Below are 22,504 nucleotides of genomic sequence, written 5' to 3' on the forward strand. Positions count from 1 at the left end.
TCTGTTCAACCAAAGAGCCTTTTGTAACTTGATTTATACACGATGGAGGAGTTGCTAGTTGTTTACGTCAAATGTTGGCTGTATGGTTCATATACAAATGGCATACATATGATATAATATTAATCCATTTTTTATCTCATGACACTACTCAAATCCTTAGTTTTAGGCAAACAACCAAAACAAAATTCTCATGAGGTGGAGCGGTGTGCTCAGTTCCAATGAATGTCTAATTAGCGGACCCCCAAAGCCAAAAGTTCTGTGCCTCTTTAAGTCCTCCTATTTATCCATACACTTTTGTTTGGATGCATGTCTGTAAATGTGGAACTATATAAGGACTTCGTAAAACATTCATAAACAGCTCATAATACCTTCATGAAATGCTAATTTTCTTCTTCAAGCCCTTATGTACAGTAGGTATCCTTCATATCAAGCATTGCTACTGTGTGATTGGCTGTAGGGGCATAAGGCACAGGGTGCCCAGGGTCAGCTGGACATGGAGGGGGCTCTGACCGCCCGAGACCGCGTGGGGATCCAGGACTTTGTCCTGTTGGACACCCATACCAGCGAGACTGCTTTCCTAGGCAACCTGAAAAAACGCTTCAGTGAGGACCTAATTTATGTGAGTTCGGAAGTGGCTTAGTACCAACATAGTACCAACATTATGATATACAGTATGTAGTATCACGTATAATGACGCCATCATTTTAGACCCAAGAGCAGATCCTATTTTGGTGCAATAGTTGAAGTAAAAATATATTATGAACAACTTTCTGGGATTTTTAGCGAATGTTGAAGAACTATCAACTTACATATATACTGTAAACCTGTTGTTTCTTCCTGTGCAGACCTATATAGGCACTCTGCTAGTGTCTGTGAACCCCTACAAGGAGTTGGATATCTACAGTAAAAAACAGATGGATATATACATGGGCGTCAACTTTTTTGAGCTTCCACCACATATGTGAGTGTGTTACATCATTTTTTGTGCATGTCTATCTGCATGTTGAAATCGTATTGTTTGTCACTCATGAGATCAGATGTCAATCCACGGTATAAGCTCATACATGGTACAACGTTTATACAATGTTTATACAACATCGCTGTCTGACGTCTGTCTGGGTGCAGGAATAAAGCACAGGAGCAGCATATACAATATATAGGATTTTCTTTCATTATTCTCATTCCTTATTGGCCCAGCATCCGTGTACAAATGATTCATTGTGGAATGCAAAATGTACATATCACTTGACACAATCCATTTTTCTGAAGTTATGCCCTGGCGGACAACGCCTACCACACCATGATGGCTGAGGCCAACAACCACTTCATCCTCATCTCTGGGGAGAGTGGTGCCGGCAAGACCGAGGCTTCCAAGAAGATCCTACAGTACTATGCTGTGAGCTGCCCCAGTACCACCCTACTGGACAGTGTCAGGGACCGGATGCTGGTGTCCAACCCTGTGCTAGAGGTCTGATTGGACTGTTCTTAGCACTCACTATTATCACACATCTGGTCAGATCTGGTCCCAGATCTGTTTCTGCTCTCTCACTATTTGTGTTGTGCTATGTTTATTGTCATCATAGCTGTTTAGTACAAATAGATCTGGGACCAGGCTATCACACATCCTGGATCACATAGTAGGGTCGTTCCACGAAATGAGTCATTTTGATATTTTAAGTAAGAACTGTGCCTTAATATTGGGTTTTAAAAACCTGTTAAATTAAATGAAGTGCACTTTAAATAGACCACATGGAAAATGAATTATAAAAAATATCCTATATAGGAATAAAGACTTGCTAAAGTACCAAAATTCAGGACTCTGTGACTTCTCTGAAGTCCAACCAACATTTCTCCAAGATTTCACCATCACTGTAAAGCCGTAGTTATTTTGTTGCTTTTACAAAGTAATTTCTGAGGATAATTATTTATTTAATGTGATTATTGATTAATTTTAAGGTAAAACAAAACCTGTCCCTCATTTTAAGGTCAACCCTGTTATGTTAACTGAACTCTTGTTTTAATATGGTGAAACTGTTCCTTTTTAAAAACTTTTTTCCAAAAAGAAACATTGAACACGTAATAGTCAAATCATAGTGTAAAATCAGGTGAACTGACTCTACTCTTTATGTAAAATCAGGTGAACTGGCTCTACTCTTTATGTAAAAGCAGGTGAACTGGTTCTACTCTTTATGTATAATCAGGTGAACTGGCTCTACTCTTTATGTAAAAGCAGGTGAACTGGTTCTACTCTTTATGTATAATCAGGTGAACTGGCTCTACTCTTTATGTAAAAGCAGGTGAACTGGTTCTACTCTTTATGTAAAAGCAGGTGAACTGGCTCTACTCTTTATGTATAATCAGGTGAACTGGCTCTACTCTTTATGTAAAAGCAGGTGAGCTGGTTCTACTCTTTATGTAAAAGCAGGTGAGCTGGTTCTACTCTTTATGTAAAAGCAGGTGAGCTGGTTCTACTCTTTATGTAAAAGCAGGTGAACTGGTTCTACTCTTTATGTAAAAGCAGGTGAACTGGCTCTACTCTTTATGTATAATCAGATGAACGAACTGGCTCTACTCTTTATGTAAAAGCAGGTGAACTGGCTCTACTCTTTATGTATAATCAGATGAACGAACTGGCTCTACTCTTTATGTAAAAGCAGGTGAACTGGTTCTACTCTTTATGTATAATCAGATGAACGAACTGGCTCTACTCTTTATGTAAAAGCAGGTGAACTGGCTCTACTCTTTATGTAAAAGCAGGTGAACTGGCTCTACTCTTTATGTAAAATCAGATGAACGAACTGGCTCTACTCTTTATGTAAAAGCAGGTGAACTGGTTCTACTCTTTATGTAAAAGCAGGTGAACTGGCTCTACTCTTTATGTAAAATCAGATGAACGAACTGGCTCTACTCTTTATGTAAAAGCAGGTGAACTGGTTCTACTCTTTATGTAACAGCAGGTGAACTGGCTCTACTCTTTATGTAAAAGCAGGTGAGCTGGTTCTACTCTTTATGTAAAAGCAGGTGAGCTGGTTCTACTCTTTATGTAAAAGCAGGTGAGCTGGTTCTACTCTTTATGTAAAAACAGGTGAACTGGCTCTACTCTTTATGTAAAAGCAGGTGAGCTGGTTCTACTCTTTATGTAAAAACAGGTGAGCTGGTTCTACTCTTTATGTAAAAGCAGGTGAGCTGGTTCTACTCTTTATGTAAAAGCAGGTGAGCTGGCTCTACTCTTTATGTAAAAGCAGGTGAACTGGTTCTACTCTTTATGTAAAAGCAGGTGAGCTGGTTCTACTCTTTATGTAAAAGCAGGTGAGCTGGTTCTACTCTTTATGTAAAAGCAGGTGAGCTGGTTCTACTCTTTATGTAAAAGCAGGTGAGCTGGCTCTACTCTTTATGTAAAAGCAGGTGAGCTGGCTCTACTCTTTATGTAAAAGCAGGTGAGCTGGTTCTACTCTTTATGTAAAAGCAGGTGAACTGGTTCTACTCTTTATGTAAAAGCAGGTGAACTGGCTCTACTCTTTATGTAAAAGCAGGTGAACTGGCTCTACTCTTTATGTAAAAGCAGGTGAACTGGCTCTACTCTTTATGTATAATCAGATGAACGAACTGGCTCTACTCTTTATGTAAAAGCAGGTGAACTGGCTCTACTCTTTATGTAACAGCAGGTGAGCTGGCTCTACTCTTTATGTAAAATCAGGTGAGCTGGCTCTACTCTTTATGTAAAATCAGGTGAACTGGTTCTACTCTTTATGTAAAATCAGGTGAACTGGTTCTACTCTTTATGTAAAATCAGGTGAACTGGCTCTACTCTTTATGTATAATCAGATGAACTGGTTCTACTCTTTATGTAAAATCAGGTGAACAAACTGGCTCTACTCTATGTAAAATCAGGTGAACTGGCTCTACTCTTTATGTAAAATCAGGTGAACAAACTGGTTCTACTCTTTATGTAAAAGCAGGTGAACTGGCTCTACTCTTTATGTAAAAGCAGGTGAACTGGCTCTACTCTTTATGTAAAATCAGTTGAACAAACTGGTTCTACTCTTTATGTAAAAGCAGGTGAGCTGGCTCTACTCTTTATGGACATTTTGGGGTGTGGTTCTAGCATTACACGTTAACCGTGTTACCTATACATAGACAGGCTAGAATGTTATTTTTAAAATTATAATTTTCAGAAGCTTGCATTCAATTGCCCCTCCCTGTTGCAAACAACAAGCTTCCATTCTCCCAGTCACGAGGGGATTTATGACTGATTTAAGATTAAATCATCAACCCTGTTACTTTATTTGGCACTTAATAGGTACTTACTATAGTCTTTTTTTTTATAACCTCTTGAGATCAGATTGTTTATTTTTTATTTAGTTGAATGTTAGATGAAATGAAAAGTGTTTTTTCACCAAGTTACACTACCCAAAAGGGACTCATTTCGTGGAACGACCCAGTAGTAAATCTCTGATTAATGCCTCAGTGTTTCCCAACAGGCTTTCGGCAACGCCAAAACACTGAAGAATGACAACTCTAGTCGCTTTGGAAAGTACATGGATATCCAGTTTGACATCCAGGTAAGAAATTATGTTTCCCAGGTCACCACTCCTACTCTGAGACGATTTGTGAATTCAGGTCCAGGTCTGATAAGCAGTTAATTGAGGCTAATTGATAATTGATCACATGTTTACCCTCCAGGGGGATGCCGTGGGGGGCCATATCCTGAGCTACCTGCTGGAGAAGTCCCGAGTGGTCCACCAGAACCACGGAGAGAGGAACTTCCACATCTTCTACCAGCTGGTGGAGGGAGGGGAGGAAGACCTGCTGCATCAGCTAGGCCTCGAGAGCAACTGCCAGCACTACAGTTACTTGGTGCAAGTATGGGCAACCACTGTGGTCGATTGATTGGCTATCTAGGGCTAGGCTAACTGCCACTCTATAATGGCAACTCCTTCTCTCAAACAGAACGAGTGTGCCAATGTGACTTCGATCAATGACAAGAACGACTGGAAGACGGTGAGAAACGCCCTGTCCGTCATCGACTTTGACGAGAGTGATATACAAGTGAGTTGCTGTCACACTGTTTGTGGAAACAGCTTTTTTGATGACATTCAAATGAGCTGTATATCTTATTGAAATATACTGTGCAGTACTAGGCTGCACATACTAATGCTTTGTGTATATGTGTGTGTGAGGGGAGCTGCTTACACACAGCCAGCCACCATTCTAACCCTATTCCTAACCCTAACCCTCACATGTCTGCATTCTCTGCAGCACCTATTTGGGATCATAGCAAGTGTCCTCCACTTAGGGAATGTGCAGTTTGAAGCTGACAGCAAAGGCTACGCCACGTTGAACAAGAACACAGAACTCCGCTGGGTGTCAACAGTAAGTCCGCTGGGTGTCAACAGTAAGCCTTGTTATTCCTTGGACACTCTGCAATGACACCATGCTAAAGCCCTGGAGACCACAGTCTGCCTACACTTTGCTGACTTTGTGTTGCGTGTGATCATCTGTAGTTGCTGGGAATTAACGTTCAAGTACTGCAGGAGGGGCTGACATACAGGAAGATTGAGGCCAAAACAGATGAGGTGAGAGAGGGAGGAGGGGACTGACTGAATTAATTAATTATGAATTAACTGCACTTACTAGTGGTAAACCCAGTACTCTTTCTCATTCATGATTTCAGCTGTTTCAATCAGATGTGAATGTGCATACTCTTGTCAGGTTTGGTATTATGTAATGTTTTCCTTTTTTAATCACCATCCAGGTGCTCAGCCCGTTCACAGTGGACCATGCCATCTATGCCAGAAATGCCCTGGCCAAAGCCATCTATGGACGCACCTTTACCTGGCTGGTCAATAAGATCAATGATTCCATGGAGAATAAGGTTAGCAGATACTGTAAGTGACAAGCTCATGTCAAGATGAAACAGGAGCCCTGATGATCTGTGTGACTGACCACTGTTTCCTGAAAACTTTTTTGACAGGAACCGTCAAGGAAGACGGTTATTGGTCTCCTTGACATATATGGCTTTGAGGTTTTCTATGTCAACAGGTAGGTGAAACTAGAGCCATATATTTAGAGTTAGTACATTGTGGTTTCCACATTTTTATGCATTTACGTTACACAGTATAATCAAAGAATTCCATATGGCAGCTATGTTAGCTCCCCATGGGCAATATGACCAATAGCAGTTTCTGGAATTTTCTTAATTTTGAACAAAGCTATGTAACTGAACATCTAGAATTAAAAGTAGAATCCAAATACTTGTCATGAATGGATCAATTGAAAGCTCAATGGCATCAACATTGCGTCTGTTTTAAAAGTTGTCCGAACTCTATATATACAGTGCATTTGGTAAGTATTCAGTCCGCTTGACTTTTTCCACATTTTGTTACTTTACAGCCTTATTCTAAAATTGATTAAATATTTTTTTCCCCTCCTCAATCTACACACAATGCCCCATAATGACAAAGCAAAAACAGGGTTTTAGACATTTTTGCAAATTAATTAAAAATTAAAAACTGAAATATGACATTTACATAAGTTTTCAGACCCTTCTCTGTACTTTGTTGAAGAACCTTTGGAAGTGATTACAGCCTTGAGTCTTCTTGGGTATGACACTACAAGGTTGGCACACCTGTATTTGGGGAGTTTCTCCCACTCTTCTCTGCAGATACTCTCAAGCTCTGTCAGGTTGGATGGGGAGTATCACTGCACAGCTATTTTCAGGTCTCTCCAGAGATGTTCGGGTTCGGGTTCAAGTCCCAGCTCTGGCTGGGCCACTCAAGGACCTTACGAAACTTGTCCCGAAGCCACTCCTGCGTTGTCTTGGCTGTGTGCTTAGGGTCGTTGAACCTTCGCCCCCAGTCGGAGGTCCTGAGCGCTCTGGAGCAGGTTTTTATCAAGGACCTCTCTGTACTTTGCTCCTTTCATCTTTCCCTAGATCCTGACTAGTCTCCCAGTCCCTGCCGCTGAAAAACATCCCCACAGCATGATTCTGCCACCACCATGCTTTACCGTAGGGATGGTGCCAGGTTTCCTCCAGACGTGACGCTTGGCATTCAGGCCAATCTTGGTTTCATCAGACCAGACAATCTTGTTGAGAGTCTTTAGGTGCCTTTTGGTAAACTCCAAGTGGGCTGTCATGTGCCATTTCACTGAGAAGTGGCTTCCGTCTGGCCACTCTACCATAAAGGCCTGATTGGTGGAGTGCTGCATAGATGGTTGTCCTTCTGGAAGGTTCTCCCATCTCCACAGAGGAACTCTAGAGCTCTGTCAGAGTGACTTGGGTTCTTGGTCACCTCCCTGACCAAGGCCCTTCTCCCCCGATTGCTCAGTTTAGGCAGACGGCCAGCTCTAGGAATAATCTTGGTGGTTCCAAACTTCTTCTATTTAAAAATTATGGAGGCCACTGTGTTCTTGGGGATCTTCAATGCTGCAGACATGTTCTGGTACCCTTCTCCAGTTCTGTGCCTCGACACTATCCTGTCTTGGAGCTCTACGGACAATTCCTTCAACCTCATTGCTTGTTTTTGGCTCTGACATGCACTATCAACTGTGGGACCTTATATAGACAGGTGTGTGCCTTTCCAAATCATGTCCAATCAATTGAATTTACCACAGGTGGGCTCCAATAAACTTGTAGAAACAGCTCAAGGATGATCAATGGAAACAGGATGCACCTGAGCTCAATTTCGAGTCTCTTATCAAAGCGTCTGAATTAATAAGTTAAGGTATTTCTGTTTTTAATTTTTAATACATTTTCAAAAATGTCTAAAAACCTGGTTTTGCTTTGTCATTACAGGATATTTTGTGTAGATTGATGAGAACATTGTTTTCTTTAATCCATTTTAGAATAAGTCTGTTACATAACAAAATGTGGAAAAGGGGAATGGGTCTGAATACTTCCCGAATGCACTGTATAGCTCTGGGTGGAACTAGGTTGTGCAGTAAATTGTAGAAAACTGGTGGGCTACATTTTAAGGTGCACATCAATTGTTATCTGTTGTATGTCCATTCCAGTTTTGAGCAGTTCTGTATAAACTACTGCAACGAGAAACTGCAGCAGCTTTTTATCCAGCTGACCTTGAAGTCGGAGCAGGAGGAATACGAGGCAGAGGGCATTGGGGTACACATAATTTTTCCACACACGGATATTTATCTATCCTATTCTATCCGGTTCTATTTAGTCAACATGTGTAATATTGGCATTTGTACCTTGTCATAGTATTACTTTGGTGTTATAGTTACTGTTGCATCCTGAAATGCCTTGTGTGTTTATGCTGAGTTTAGCTTAGGTAGTATTCCCGTAACTCACATATCTTCCCATCACCTATTTCCTTTCGTCTTCAGTGGGAGCCTGTCCAGTTCTTCAACAATAAGATTATCTGTGACTTAGTGGAGGAGAAACACCTGGGCATCATTTCAGTACTGGTGAGGACACACAAATGGGACCCTATTCCCTATCTAGTGCACTACTTTTGATCAGGACTCAACCCATAGAGTAAATTAGTAACATGATGCATCACATTGCTCTTGGGAAGGACATAGGCTGAAATGAAAGGGATGATCTTGTTGCTTTCTCAGGATGAAGAATGCCTGAGGCCTGGAGAGGCCACTGACTTCACATTTCTGGAGAAGCTTGAGGAGAAAATGGGCAGTCACCCTCATTTCATCACGTGAGTTCAGCTATCTCCCTCGCTCCCCGAACCGCAGTCCTGCATATGTACATGTTGACCACACACAACCTTTCTCACGGATATACAACAGTGTTACTTCAACCTCCATTATCACTTAAGTTCAAATCCCTAACCACCCCCACCTCACGGGCAAAACATTTTGGTGGCTCCCGTCTTGACGGCAGAGAGAGAACATTTCATTTTAAAGTTCATTTCCTGAAATTCCACACACTTTGCCACGGGGTGGATAGAAAATGTTGCTCTTTTAAAGTTTTCTGCAGTTGTACACTTTGCCATGGGGTAGAGAACATTTTTTAATTTTCACAACAAAATTTCATATAATTCTACTCATTTTGCCATGGTGCAAAAAAATACATCTGTTTCACAGCTAATTTCCAGAAATTCTAACCATTTTGCCAACAGGTGGAGAGAATGTTTTTAGTTTTACAGCAAATTTCCTGCAATTATTCACATTTTGCCAGTATGCCATTCACATGACAGTATGCCATGTTAATGATATCTGAGTGAGAGTGACTAACAAAATCATTGGGGGCCCCCTAGAGGTCAGGGGCCCTGGGCACGTGCCCTGTGTGCCCGGTCACTATTCGGCCAAGAACTAGCTAGACTAACTTACCGATCTAAAGATTGCTAGCTGACATGGCTAATTGAGTGACTGACATACAAAATAAAAATGGCTGATGCACAAAACAAATTTAAAACAAATTTCGAAGTTGCACCTTGAGACCAAAATATACAGTTGAAGTTGGAAGTTTACATACACTTAGGTTGGAGTCATTAAAAATAATTTTTCAACCACTCCACACATTTCTTGTTAACAAACTATAGTTTTGGCAAGTTGGTTAGGACATCTACTTTGTGCATGACACAAGTAATTTTTCCAACAATTTCCAACAGACAGATTATTTCACATATAATTCACTGTATCACAATTCCAGTGAGTCAGAAGTTTACATACACTAAGTTGACTGTGCCTTTCAACAGCTTGGAAAATTCCAGAAAATTATGTTATGGCTTTAGAAGCTTCTGATAGACTAATTGACATCATTTGAGTCAATTGGAGGTGTACCTGTGGATGTATTTCAAGGCCTACCTTCAAACTCAGTGCCTCTTTGCTTGACATCATGTGAAATTTAAAAAAAAATCAGCCAAGATCTCAGAAAAAAATGGGTTCATCCTTGGAAGCAATTTCCAAACGCCTGAAGGTACCACGTTCATTTGTACGATCAATAGTACGCAATTATAAACACCATGGAACCACGCAGCCGTCATACTGCTCAGGAAGGAGATGCATTCTGTCTCCTAGAGATGAACGTACTTTGGTGCGAAAAGTGCAAATCAATCCCAGAACAACAGCAAAGGAAGATTTGTGAAGATGCTGGAGGAAACGGGTACAAAATTATCTATATCCAAAGTAAAACTAGTCCTATATTGATATAACCTGAAAGGCTGCTCAGCAAGGAAGAAGCCACTGCTCCAAACCGCCATGAAAAAGCCAGACTACGATTTGCAACTGCACATGGGGCAAAGATCGTAATTTTTGGAGAAAAAAAAAAAAGAAAATGTTTGGCCATAATGACCATTGTTAAGTTTGGAGGAAAAATGGGGAGGCTTGCAGGCCGAAGAAAACCATCCCAACCGTGAAGGTGGCAGCATCATGTTGTGGGGGTGCTTTGCTGCATTAGGGACTGGTGCACTTCACAAAATAGATGGCATCATGAGGAGGAAAATTATGTGGATATATTGAAGCAACATCTCAAGACATCAGTCAGGAAGTTAAAGCTTGGTTGCAAATGACCCAAAGGATACTTCCAAAGTTGTGGCAAAATGGCTTAAGGACAACAAAGTCAAGGTATTGGAGTGGCAATCACAAAGCCCTGACCTCAATCCCATATAACATTTGTGGGCAGAACTGATAAAGCGTGTGCGAGCAAGGAGGCCTACAAACCTGACTCAGTTACACCAGCTCTGTCAGGAAGAATGGGCCAAAATTCACCCAACTTATTGTTGGAAGCTTGTGGAAGGCTGCCCGAAACATTTGACCCAAGTTAAACAATTTTAAAGGAAATACTAATTGAGTGTATGCAAACTTCTGACCTACTGGGAATGTGATGAAAGAAATAAAAGCTGCAATAAATCATTCCCTCTACTATTATTCTGACATTTCACATTCTTAAAACAAAGTGGTGATCTAACTGGCCTAAAACAGGGCATTTTTACTAGGATTGAATGTCAGAAAAACTGAGTTTTAAATGTACAGTGGGGCAAAAAAGTATTCAGTCAGCCACCAATTGTGAAAGTTCTCCCACTTAAAAAGATGAGAGGCCTGTAATTTTCATCATAGGTACACTTCAACTATGACATTGTAGGATTTTTAATGAATGTATTTGCAAATTATGGTGGAAAATAAGTATTTGGTCAATAACAAAAGTTTATCTCAATACTTTGTTATATACCCTTTGTTGGCAATGACAAAGGTCAAACGTTTTCTGTAAGTCTTCACAAGGTGTTCACACACTGTTGCTGGTATTTTGGCCCATTCCTCCATGCAGATCTCCTCTAGAGCAGTGATGTTTTGGGGCTGTTGCTGGGCAACACGGACTTTCAACTCCCTCCAAAGATTTTCTATGGGGTTGAGATCTGGAGACTGGCTAGGCCACTCCAGGACCTTGAAATGCTTCTTACGAAGCCACTCCTTCGTTGCCCGGGCGGCGTGTTTGGGATCATTGTCATGCTGAAAGACCCAGCCACGTTTCATCTTCAATGCCCTTGCTGATGGAAGGAGGTTTTCACTCAAAATCTCACGATACATGGCCCCATTCATTCTTTCCTTTGCACGGATCAGTCGTCCTGGTCCCTTTGCAGAAAAACAGCCCCAAAGCATGATGTTTCCACCCCCATGCTTCACAGTAGGTATGGTGTTCTTTGGATGCAACTCAGCATTCTTTGTCCTCCAAACACAACGAGTTGAGTTTTTACCAAAAAAGTTATATTTTGGTTTCATCTGACCATATGACATTCTCCCAGTCTTCTTCTGGATCCTCCAAATGCTCTCTAGCAAACTTCAGACGGGCCTGGACATGTACTGGCTTAAGCAGGGGGACACGTCTGGCACTGCAGGATTTGAGTCCCTGGCGGTGTAGTGTGTTACTGATGGTAGGCTTTGTTACTTTGGTCCCAGCTCTCTGCAGATCATTCACTAGGTCCCCCCGTGTGGTTCTGGGATTTTTGCTCACCGTTCTTGTGATCATTTTGACCCCACGGGGTGAGATCTTGCGTGGAGCCCCAGATCGAGGGAGATTATTAGTGCTCTTGTATGTCTTCCATTTCCTAATAATTGCTCCCACAGTTGATTTCTTCAAACCAAGCTGCTTACCTATTACAGATTCAGTCTTCCCAGCCTGGTGCAGGTCTACAATTTTGTTTCTGGTGTCCTTTGACAGCTCTGTGGTCTTGGCCATAGTGGAGTTTGGAGTGTGACTGTTTGAGGTTGTGGACAGGGGTCTTTTATACTGATAACAAGTTCAAACAGGTGCCATTAATACAGGTAACGAGTGGAGGACAGAGGAGCCTCTTAAATAAGTTGTTACAGGTCTGTGAGAGCCAGAAATCTTGCTTGTTTGTAGGTCACCAAATACTTATTTTCCACCATAATTTGCAAATAAATTCATTAAAAATCTTACAACGTGATTTTCTGGATTTTTTTCTTCTCATTTTGTCTGTAATGTTGAAAATTACATGCCTCTCTCATCTTTTTAAGTGGGAGAACTTGCACAATTGTTCGCTGACTAAATACAGTGGGGCAAAAAAGTATTTGGCTTACATAAGGTGTATGTAAGCTTCCGACTTCAACTGTATATGCAGTATATTATTTTTGTGGGTCTGGGGCCCCCTATAGCGTCCTAGGGCCCTAAGCAACCGCTTGTCACTTATGCCTGAAGCCGGCCCAGGATGGACCTCTTGTCCTATTCCCAACCTGTGAGTCGACACAGTAAAAAGGCTTAGGCTCTGTCTTTATTTGCCTCTCACTCTTCATCCCTCTCCCCCCCCCCCTCCTCTCTCTCTCTCTCTCTCTCTCTCTCTGTCCCATTGACTGCAGGCACAAGTTGTCTGACAAGAAGATACGTAAGACGCTCGATCGGGGCGACTTTCGCCTTTTGCATTATGCTGGGGAGGTCACCTATGGCGTTGTGGGTAAGGTATCTCAGGCCCAATGGTGGCATTACCCTGCTCCTCAATGTCCCTACATGTCCTACTAGTAGAATTCACTGCCACTCTCACATGTCCCTTCTCACTCACCACTCTTTCTCGCATGTTGTTGTTTGTGTCATCCCAGGGTTCATCGACAAAAACAATGACATGTTATACAGAAACATCAAAGATGTAAGTCTGCAGGTTTCTACTGATGGATTATGTGAGACAGGGGAGGAAGGAAGGAGGGGAGGAAGGAAGGGGGGTAGAGAATGGGACTCTTTTCAATTGGTACCTTAATTATTTACTCCTGTTGAAGTTCTGTAAATAATACAAGAGGAGGGGAATGCAGTGAATTTGCCCAATTGGTTTTGAGTATCCACTGTGTGTGTGTGTGTGTGTGTGTGTGTGTGTGTATGTCTGTACACAGGTGATGCGGCAGTCAAAAAATGCCATAGTCAGAGAGTGCTTTGCTTCCACAGAGTCAGATAGCAGGCGGCGACCAGAGACGGTGAGAGCTCACCAAGTTTTCCCCACCACTTTTCCATCAGTCCCCCTGAAGTCACAATGACAGTTTTTTTTAACTTGTACACTGCCTCAATAGTATAACATATTGTACAGTATAGCTGGATAGGAACACACCGTTTTCAGAATGACGGACAACTGAGAAAAGTAATAGATGTCTCTGTGTTTATATTGGATTATTTATTGTCCCCCTAAGCAGCATTTGATCGTCATTTACCTCTGTCACTGGCAGCCTGTTGTGGTCCATCATCCATGTGTATTTGACAGATAAACTGTCGGGGGACTCTACAACTGATCCCAGACCTGTTTCTCTGTAGGTTGCTAGCCAGTTTAAGAGCAGTCTGCTGGGACTGACAGACATCCTCATGTCTAAGGAGCCCTGGTATGTGCGCTGCCTCAAATCCAACGAGTCCAAACAGCCAGGTGAGAGACCCTCTGACCTCCACCACGTGCACAATATCATCACCAGCTGGTGGTACTTCCAAACTTCAATCTGTCAACTGTGTTTTATGAAGCAATTTCTCCTTCAGTCTCTCTCTCTCTTTTTCCCCTTTGTGTCTTTCTCTCCCCCTCTTTTTTTTGGCACGTACACAAACACACATGCTACAGGTCGTTTTGACGACGTGCTGGTTCGGCACCAAGTGAAGTACCTGGGGCTGATGGAACACCTTAGGGTCAGACGGGCAGGTTTTGCATACCGACGCCGCTATGAGTTGTTTCTGCAGAGGTAGGACAACAGAACTTGTTGCTTTAGTAGACCACATTGACTACTTTGTAGAAACAATATTTTCCTAATAACATTAGGCTTCATCGGCAAATTATTCGACTAGAATCTTTGAGAGATTTTGCCTTTACTTGAGCTGTTGATATTAAATAATTAATTAATGTCTTTATTCTGTCCCCTTGGGGAACGTTGTGTTGCATTTTAACACAAACAAGCACAGGCATTACAGGCATTCCAAATACTGTACATCTAGGACAATGAGGTGATGTGTGATCCACCTCCAGATACAAGCCCCTATGCCCAGCCACCTGGCCCCATTGGAGAGGAGTGGCTGCAGAAGGAGTGGAAGTGCTGGTGCAGCACCTGGGATACCTGCCAGATGAGTACAAAATGGGCAGGTGAGAGCAGTTTGGGCAACTAATTTCTCCTCCAATAGATTGGTTCTTACAAATCTCTGTTACTTTTCAATTTCCCTCTAGAACCAAGATATTTATCCGCCACCCCAGGACACTTTTTGCCACAGAAGATGCCTTCGAGGTCTGCAAACATAAACTTGGTAAGGGCATGAAAGCTAGGAGAAATCAAGAGATTGTATTTATTTGCATCGAGATTTCAATATTATTAATGTATATTACAGCATCAAGGATTCAGGCCCAGTACAAGGGATACCGGCAAAAAGGAGAATTCAGAAGACAGAAAGAAGCTGGTAAGTGACAGCAAAGCTACATGGATGTGGTCCTCTGTAGCTCAGTTGGAAGAGCATGGCACTTGCAACACCAGGATAGTGGGTTCGATTTCCAGGACCACTGATACAGTGCCTTCAGAAAGCGTTCAGACCCCTTGACTTTTTCACACATTTTGTTACGTTACAGCCTTATTCTAAAATGTATTAAATACATAAAAATCCTAGGCAATCTACACACAATGCCCCATATTGACAAAGCGAAAACAAGTTTTTAGAATTTTCTGTAAATGTATAAAAAAAAATTACCCTTTGCTTTGAGACTTGAAATTGAACTCTGATGCATCCTGTTTCCATTGATCATCCTTGAGATGTTTCTACAACTTGGAGTCCACCTGTGGTAAATTCAATTGATTGGACATGATTTGGAAAGGCACACCAGTCAATATAAGATCCCACATGTGACAGTGCATGTCAGAGCGAAAACCAAGCCATGAGGTCCAAGGAATTGTCCGTCGAGCTCCGAGACAGGATTATGTCGAGGCACAGATCTGGAGAAGAGTACCAAAAAATGTCTACAGCATTGAAGGTCCCCAAGAACACAGTGGCCTCCATCATTCTTAAATGGAAGAAGTTTGGAACCACCAAGACTCTTCTTAGAGCTGGCTTGCCGGCCAAACTGAACAATCGGGGGAGAAGGGCCTTGGTCAGGGGAGTGACCAAGAACCCGATGGTCACACTGATAGAGCTCTAGATTTCCTCTGTGGATTTGGGAGAACCTTCCAGAAGGGCAACCATCTCTGCAGCACTCCACCAATCAGGCCTTTTAAGGTAGAGTGGCCAGATGGAAGCCACTTCTCAGTAAAAGGCACGACAGCCCGCTTGGAGTTTGCCAAAAGGCACCAAAAGACTCTCAGACCATGAGAAGAAAGATTGTCTGGTGTGATGAAACAAAGATTGAACTTTTTGGCCTGAATGCCAAGCGTCACATCTAGAGGAAACGTGGCACCTTCCCTACGGTGAAGCATGGTGGTGTCAGCATGTTTTTCAGCGGCAGGGACTGGGAGACTAGTCAGGATCTAAGGAAAGATTAACGGAGCAAAGTATAATCAAGTCAAATCAAATCAAATTTCATTGGTCACATACACATGGTTAGCAGTGTAGCGGAATGCTTGTGGTTCTAGTTCTGACAGTGCAGTAATATCTAACAAGAAATCTAACAAATTCACAACAACTACCTTATACACAATTGTGAAGGGATGAATAAGAATATATACAAATAAAGTTATGGATGAGCAATGGCCGTGCGGCATAGGCAAGATGCAGTAGATGGTATAGAATATAGTATACACAGTACATATGAGAAATGTAGGATATTTTGACATTATTAAAGTGCCGTTATTTAAAGTGACTAGTGATACCTTTATTAAATCCATTTATTAAATGTATTAAAGTGGCCAGAGATTTGAGTCTGTATGTTGGCAGCATCCACTCTATGTTAGTGATGGCTGTTGAACAGTCTGATGGCCTTGAGATAGAAGCTGTTTTTCAGTCTCTCGGTCCCAGCTTTGATGCACCTGTACTGACCTCGCCTTTTGGATGATAGCGGGGTGAACAGGCAGTGGTTCGGGTGGTTGTTGTCCTTGATGATCTTTTCGGCCTTCCTGTGACATCAGGTGCTGTAGGTGTCCTGGAGGGCAGGTAGTTTGCCCCCGGTGATGCGTTGTGCAGAACGCATTACCCTCTGGAGAGTCTTGCGGTTGTGGGCAGAACAGTTGTTGTACCAGGCGGTGATACAGCCCAATAGGATGCTCTCGATTGTGCATCTGTAAAAGTTTGTGAGTGTTTTAGGTGACAAGCCATATTTCTTAAGCCTCCTGACGTTCGAGGAGCTGTTGTGCCTTCTTCACCACTCTGTCTGTGTGGGTGGACCATTTCAGTTTGTCAGTGATGTGTATGCCAAGGAACTTAACTTTCCACCTTCTCCACTCCACTAGAAAGATATTTGATGAAAACCTGCTCCAGAGCACTCGGGACCTCAGACTGGGGTGAAGGTTCCACATCCAACAAGACAATGACAATGAAGAATGGGGGAAACTCCTCAAATATAGGTGTGCCAAGTTTGTAGCGTCATACCCAGGAAGACTCAATGCTGTAATCGCTGCCAAAGGTGCTTCAACAAAGTACTGAGTAAAGGGTCTGAATACTTATATGAAAATCATATTTCAGTTGGTTTATTTCTTATAAATTACATAACATTTCTTAACCTGTTTTTGCTTTGTCATTATGGGTTATTGTGTGTAGATTGAGGAAAACAACTATTTAGTAGAATAAAGCTGTAATGTAAGAAAATGTGGAAAAAGTCAAGGGGTCTGAATACTTTCCATAGGCACTGTATGTAGACAAATGTTTGGCTGCATGTCTAAGTCGCTTTGGATAAAATCATCTGCTAAATGGCATAGATCTATTATATATCATAATGTGTAACATGACAGGATAAACAATGTGTCTTTTTGGAGAGGAGAAACATTGTAGGCAAGATACAGTATATAATTATGTCACTGGCCATGCAAACCTCTACAGATATTCAATAAATTCACATTTTTCTCCATCTTGATTTGATACCTGTTGTGTAATGTGTTCTTTAGCCACCAAGATTGAGACTTGCTGGAGAGGAGTTCAAGCCAGGAAAGAGAAAGAGAGGAGACAATGGGCTGTCAAGGTCATCAAGAAGTAAGAGGAGGGAGAACGAGATCACATCTTCAGGCTCTAGCACTGCAATGTTGATCCATCAACCAAAATGACATATTATACATTTATACTCTGAAGTTTGCCACAAACTACAGATCCATAGTGGATTAAAGCCTATAATGTTCAACACATTCCCAGAGGGCAGTATTATTATTCATACTGTAGATGACCAATTATTTACTTTTTCATTCCAGGTTTATTAAAGGATACATGACCAGAGGGGAGGCAAAGACTACTGATAACTCTGAATACCTGGCCTTTGTCAGACAGAACTACCTCAACAGGCTGAAAGACAATCTCCCAAAAACAGTTCTGGATAAAATCAGCTGGCTAACCCCTCCACCTGTATTGACTGAGGTATTTATTCACATTGTAATTCAATTACATTGAATTGAGGACAGCTATTTTGGTGTTAAAGGGGAAGCTCAGTGAAACGTCTGTTGGACTGTGCTTGCTCTTCTTGTACAGGCCTCAGCGATCCTGCGTCAGCTCCACATGCGTGTCATGGTGACGAGGTACGTCAGAGGGATCACTGCACAACAGAAAGCACAGGTAAGGCCAGAACTACTCCAGAATTGTCCCTTTTAAATCATGAGTTTATCAGGTTTGAAGGTAAGATCCAGGTGCAGACAGTGTCGAAGTAACAAAAGTGTATTAAATCGAGCACGGGCAGGCAAAGGTACAGGACGGCAGGCAGGCTCAGGGTCAGGTCAGGCATCCAGAGTAGTGGGGCAAAGGTACAGGACGGCAGGCGGGCTCAGGGTCAGGTCAGGCATCCAGAGTAGTGGGGCAAAGGTACAGGACGGCAGGCGGGCTCAGGGTCAGGTCAGGCATCCAGAGTAGTGGGGCAAAGGTACCGGACGGCAGGCAGGCTCAGGGTCAGGTCAGGCATCCAGAGTAGTGGGGCAAAGGTACCGGACGGCAGGCAGGCTCAGGGTCAGGTCAGGCATCCAGAGTAGTGGGGAAAAGGTACAGGACGGCAGGCAGGCTCAGGGTCAGGTCAGGCATCCAGAGTAATGGGGCAAAGGTACAGGACGGCAGGCAGGCTCAGGGTCAGGTCAGGCATCCAGAGTAGTGGGGCAAAGGTACAGGACGGCAGGCAGGCTCAGGGTCAGGTCAGGCATCCAGAGTAGTGGGGCAAAGGTACAGGACGGCAGGCAGGCTCAGGGTCAGGTCAGGCATCCAGAGTAGTGGGGCAAAGGTACAGGACGGCAGGCAGGCTCAGGGTCAGGTCAGGCATCCAGAGTAGTGGGGCAAAGGTACAGGACGGCAGGCAGGGTCAGGTCAGGCGGAGGTCGGTAAACCAGAGTAGTGGGGCACAGGTACCGGACGGCATGCAGGCTTAGGGTCAGGTCAGGCAGAGGTCGGTAAGCCAGAATAGTGGGGCAAAGGTACCGGACGGCAGGCAGGCAGGTAATCCAGAGTAGTGAGGCAAAGGTACAGGACGGCAGGCAGGCTCAGGGCAGGTAATCCAGAGTAGTGGGGCAAAGGTACAGGATGGCGGGCAGGCTCAGGGCAGGCAGGCTCAGGGCAGGCAGGCTCAGGGCAGGCAGGCTCAGGGCAGGCATGCTCAGGGCAGGCAGGCTCAGGGCAGGCAGAAAGGTCAAAACTAGAAAACAGAAACTATAGACAATACAGGCGCAAGGGGAAAACTGCTGGTAGGTTTGATGAACAAAACTAACTGGCAACAGACAGAGAAAACAGGTATAACTACACAGGTGATAATGGAGAAGATGGGTGATACCTGGAGAGGGGTGGAGACAATCACAAAGACAGGTGAGACAGATCAGGGTGTGACAGACTTACATCATGGACATAGTAGACAACATACTTGTGTTGTATAACCTACCTTTTTAGTGCCCTGGATAGCCTATGCTGTGTAACATATTTGTGATCACAAAGATCCTATAAATCAGAATTCTTTAGCTAGTTCTATGTTGGTGATGTTCATTCCTTGTCTCACCCTCCCAGCTTCAACTCAAGGGGATCACCAGTGTTATCTTCAAGGACAAGAAGGACAGCTACCCTCAGAGTGTCTCCCAACCCTTTGTGGACACCAGGATCAGTCAGTATATAGTAGCAGATATCTGCTAATTACATGTGGCATCTTACTCACACTCGTGTTTTAGGATCAAATGCCATCTTTTGCACTATGTTATATTTTCAGGTGAACAGGACATCAATATGAAGGTCCTGCAGATAATTCGCCATGAACGCATCAAGGTAATCAAGACATTTGCATTGCAGTATGTCCTTAATCCTTAAACTCTCTTATTTTAAAACCCTTAACACTATCTCTCTCTCTTTTTCTCTCCTCTCTGCAGTATAGCGTACCAGTGGTGAAGTATGACAGGAATGGGTTTAAACCCCGACCTCGGCAGCTCATCCTCACGCAGACGGCTGCCTATGTGGTGGACGAGGCCAAGATCAAACAGAAAGTGCAGTACACTACTCTGAAAGGTGAGCCTACAACATGGTATGGATGTGATGCATAAGGTTTGAGCTTGTCTGGTTTCAGTGGGGCGAATCCTAATTTCCATCTGCATCAAATTTTCACAATGGATTATTAGTTGAAAATTCAACTGAAATGTAAGTTAGGAAAATACTGGTAATATATATAATATACAGTTTGTTTCAAAGTGTACTGATCTGTGTGAGTGCTGCTTACTCCATTGCAGGTGTGTCTGTCAGTACCTTGAGTGACACCATCATCATTTTCCATATTTCAAGTGAAGACGTTAAACAGAAGGTAGGAGGACAATGTCGTCACACAGCATAGTGTAATAGCTTGGTAAAGTGAGTGTAGTGCCTCTGTTTTTCAAGTGATTCTAACCAGGATATGTTTAGAATGAAATCCATCCTACAGTGCACTACATGCCTTGGAACATGGTGCCCTTTCAGACACACCCCTAATGCTACCCAATGTATCCTGACCTCATGTTCAGGGGGACCTGGTCATCCAGTGTGACCACCTGTTTGAAGTGTTGACCAAACTCAGTGTGGTTGCCAACAAGCAGAGCGCTATCAACGTGGTCCAGGGCAGGTGAGGCTGTGGCTGACAACAGGATGGATTCTGGGAGTTCTAGTCCGATGGATCAAGTAGCCAGATGAGCTGGCTTATGTTTATTTCATCGTTATTTATTTAGCCAGGATAGTCCTCTCCGTAACACGTGCCACTGTTTTCCATGGAGTCCTGGATGAATATGAATATGCTGTTGTTTTTCAGCATCTCGTTTCAGATACAGGCGGGGAAAGAGGGTATTGTGGACTTCAGCAGTGGCCAGGAGTCCATGGTGTACAAGGACAAGAATGGACACCTCATGGTGGTGAGTAATGCTATTGCTGCTGCTGAGAGGAGCCTGGAAGCCTGGTCCCAGACCTGCTTGTGCTGTCTAGCCAACTCCTATGGCCATTGCCCACCATCCTTTGCCTCAGATCTAGGATCAATCTTGTGTACAGTTTGGCTAGTATCACATGCTTTCTGCTGACTTTAGCTGCTAGAAGAATAACAAGTCCTGTATTGTCCACACAAAGTGGAATGCTTCCTTTGGCTTCCTCGTGGCATTATACACAGAACAGACAAACAAATATTGAAACCACTGTGATCACGTTGATATGATATCATACATACTGTATGAAATGTTAAACGTCCAATGGAGCTGTTTTTTCTCAATTTCAAATAATTTCTGGGAAACAATTAAGTACCTTATTGTGATTGTTTTCAAAGAAAAAAAAGCAACAAGCAATTTCTCAAGCAAGAATTTCGCTTGGACTGTCTGCGAGTGGTCTGAGTGGGGAGGGGAAAACTAGATGTTATTGGCAGAGAGCTTTGGAACTCTTATGGGTCTAACTAATTTACTGCCTGGTGATTACACCAGGTAGGCCAAAACTTCATCCCACCCAAACAGGCTGAAATTTCAGGCAGTCTTTTCAAACAACTTTTACACTAAAAGGGCATTATCAACATTTCCACAGTATTATTCCAATCTCATAGTGTGGAAGTACATATAAAACACAAGAATATAACATGTTTGACTGCACTGGGCCTTTAACAAATGTTTGGAGTAAGATAGTGATTGTATGGTGGTCTGACAGGCATGCACTACCTTGTTATGGACATAATCAACCATTTTTAAAAAAAGAGTCTGAAAGAGAGGGATTACATGGGTGTCCAATACAAATATCTCATTTCATTGCAAATGGTTTCTGTTATGTTCCCTAATGAACTTGACTTAGGTGATCAATATGGGCAATCTGAACAAATAACATATTTGTCACTCTAGGTATCCACTCGGACCAAGGCTCGATGAACTGCTCAGTGCCCAGCAGATAGACACACTCAGGAGACTGACCAGGCACATTAGAACCTGTGGACATCTGGATTAGACCTAGAATTCTGCTCCTGTATAGCCTGATTCCAGATCTGTTTGTGTTGTGCATATATTTAACTCAATAGCCAGTTGGCAAGACACCACAAACAGATATTGAATCAGGCTGAGTTTTATAGAGATGAACCCTAAAACAGAACTACAGCAGTTGTTTTCAGGAAACCATGAAAGCTACAAACCAATGGCTCAATGTATTTAATGACATTCTCTAGGCAGAGCTCATAAGAAAATAAATCCCCCTCATGCACCCATTCTGTCTAAGAGAATTGACTGGAGACAAGTGTTCATTTAAGGGACCAAAACAGCCCAAACCTATAAGGATCTTTCGTGAATTCAAGGCTAAGGGAGGCATGTGTATGCTGGTTTAGTTTTTCCAGTTGTAAACAAACATTACTGCACTGTTGACCTAGAGCAGGATGCATCGCTCTCTAAAAGAGTCGATTACATTTATTTGCACTATACCAAACCATCAGGCTACTCTTGTATAGGAATCACTGATTGATTTTGCAACAATGTACCATCATTTTGTAAAATATAAGAGTAAACGCAAACAACA

At 42.8% G+C, this 22,504-nt stretch overlaps 1 protein-coding gene across 1 annotated transcript; it reads left to right on the forward strand.

Annotated features, from left to right (window-relative positions):
* The first annotated feature begins 481 nt into the window (after nt 1-481).
* On the forward strand, nt 482-22,499 carry LOC110525354 (unconventional myosin-Ih). Its single transcript, XM_090237083.1, has 30 exons — nt 482-619; nt 846-961; nt 1,270-1,468; nt 4,482-4,562; nt 4,684-4,863; nt 4,951-5,049; nt 5,260-5,373; nt 5,505-5,576; nt 5,756-5,875; nt 5,975-6,042; nt 8,014-8,119; nt 8,344-8,424; nt 8,578-8,669; nt 12,787-12,881; nt 13,024-13,070; nt 13,309-13,389; nt 13,721-14,130; nt 14,412-14,525; nt 14,607-14,683; nt 14,765-14,833; nt 17,458-17,542; nt 17,755-17,917; nt 18,029-18,112; nt 19,532-19,625; nt 19,728-19,783; nt 19,885-20,020; nt 20,239-20,309; nt 20,506-20,603; nt 20,787-20,886; nt 21,844-22,499. The coding sequence occupies exons 1-30, from the start codon at nt 494-496 to the stop codon at nt 21,868-21,870; spliced, it is 3,261 nt and encodes a 1,086-aa protein (XP_090093209.1). The 5' UTR covers nt 482-493; the 3' UTR covers nt 21,871-22,499.
* The last annotated feature ends 5 nt before the right edge of the window (nt 22,500-22,504 follow it).

This window comes from Oncorhynchus mykiss, chromosome 6 (genome assembly GCF_057628025.1).
Source record: "Oncorhynchus mykiss isolate SJ-2025 chromosome 6, ASM5762802v1, whole genome shotgun sequence".
Classification (NCBI taxonomy): Eukaryota; Metazoa; Chordata; class Actinopteri; order Salmoniformes; family Salmonidae; genus Oncorhynchus; species Oncorhynchus mykiss.

Bases quoted from the DNA above. Each gene is read 5' to 3' on its own strand.
- LOC110525354 (XM_090237083.1), top strand. From the start codon at position 494: ATGGAGGGGGCTCTGACCGCCCGAGACCGCGTGGGGATCCAGGACTTT. The intron at 13,071-13,308 runs GTAAGTCTGCAG...GTCTGTACACAG, and splicing joins TATACAGAAACATCAAAGAT to GTGATGCGGCAGTCAAAAAA. The intron at 18,113-19,531 runs GTAAGGCCAGAA...TCACCCTCCCAG, and splicing joins CTGCACAACAGAAAGCACAG to CTTCAACTCAAGGGGATCAC.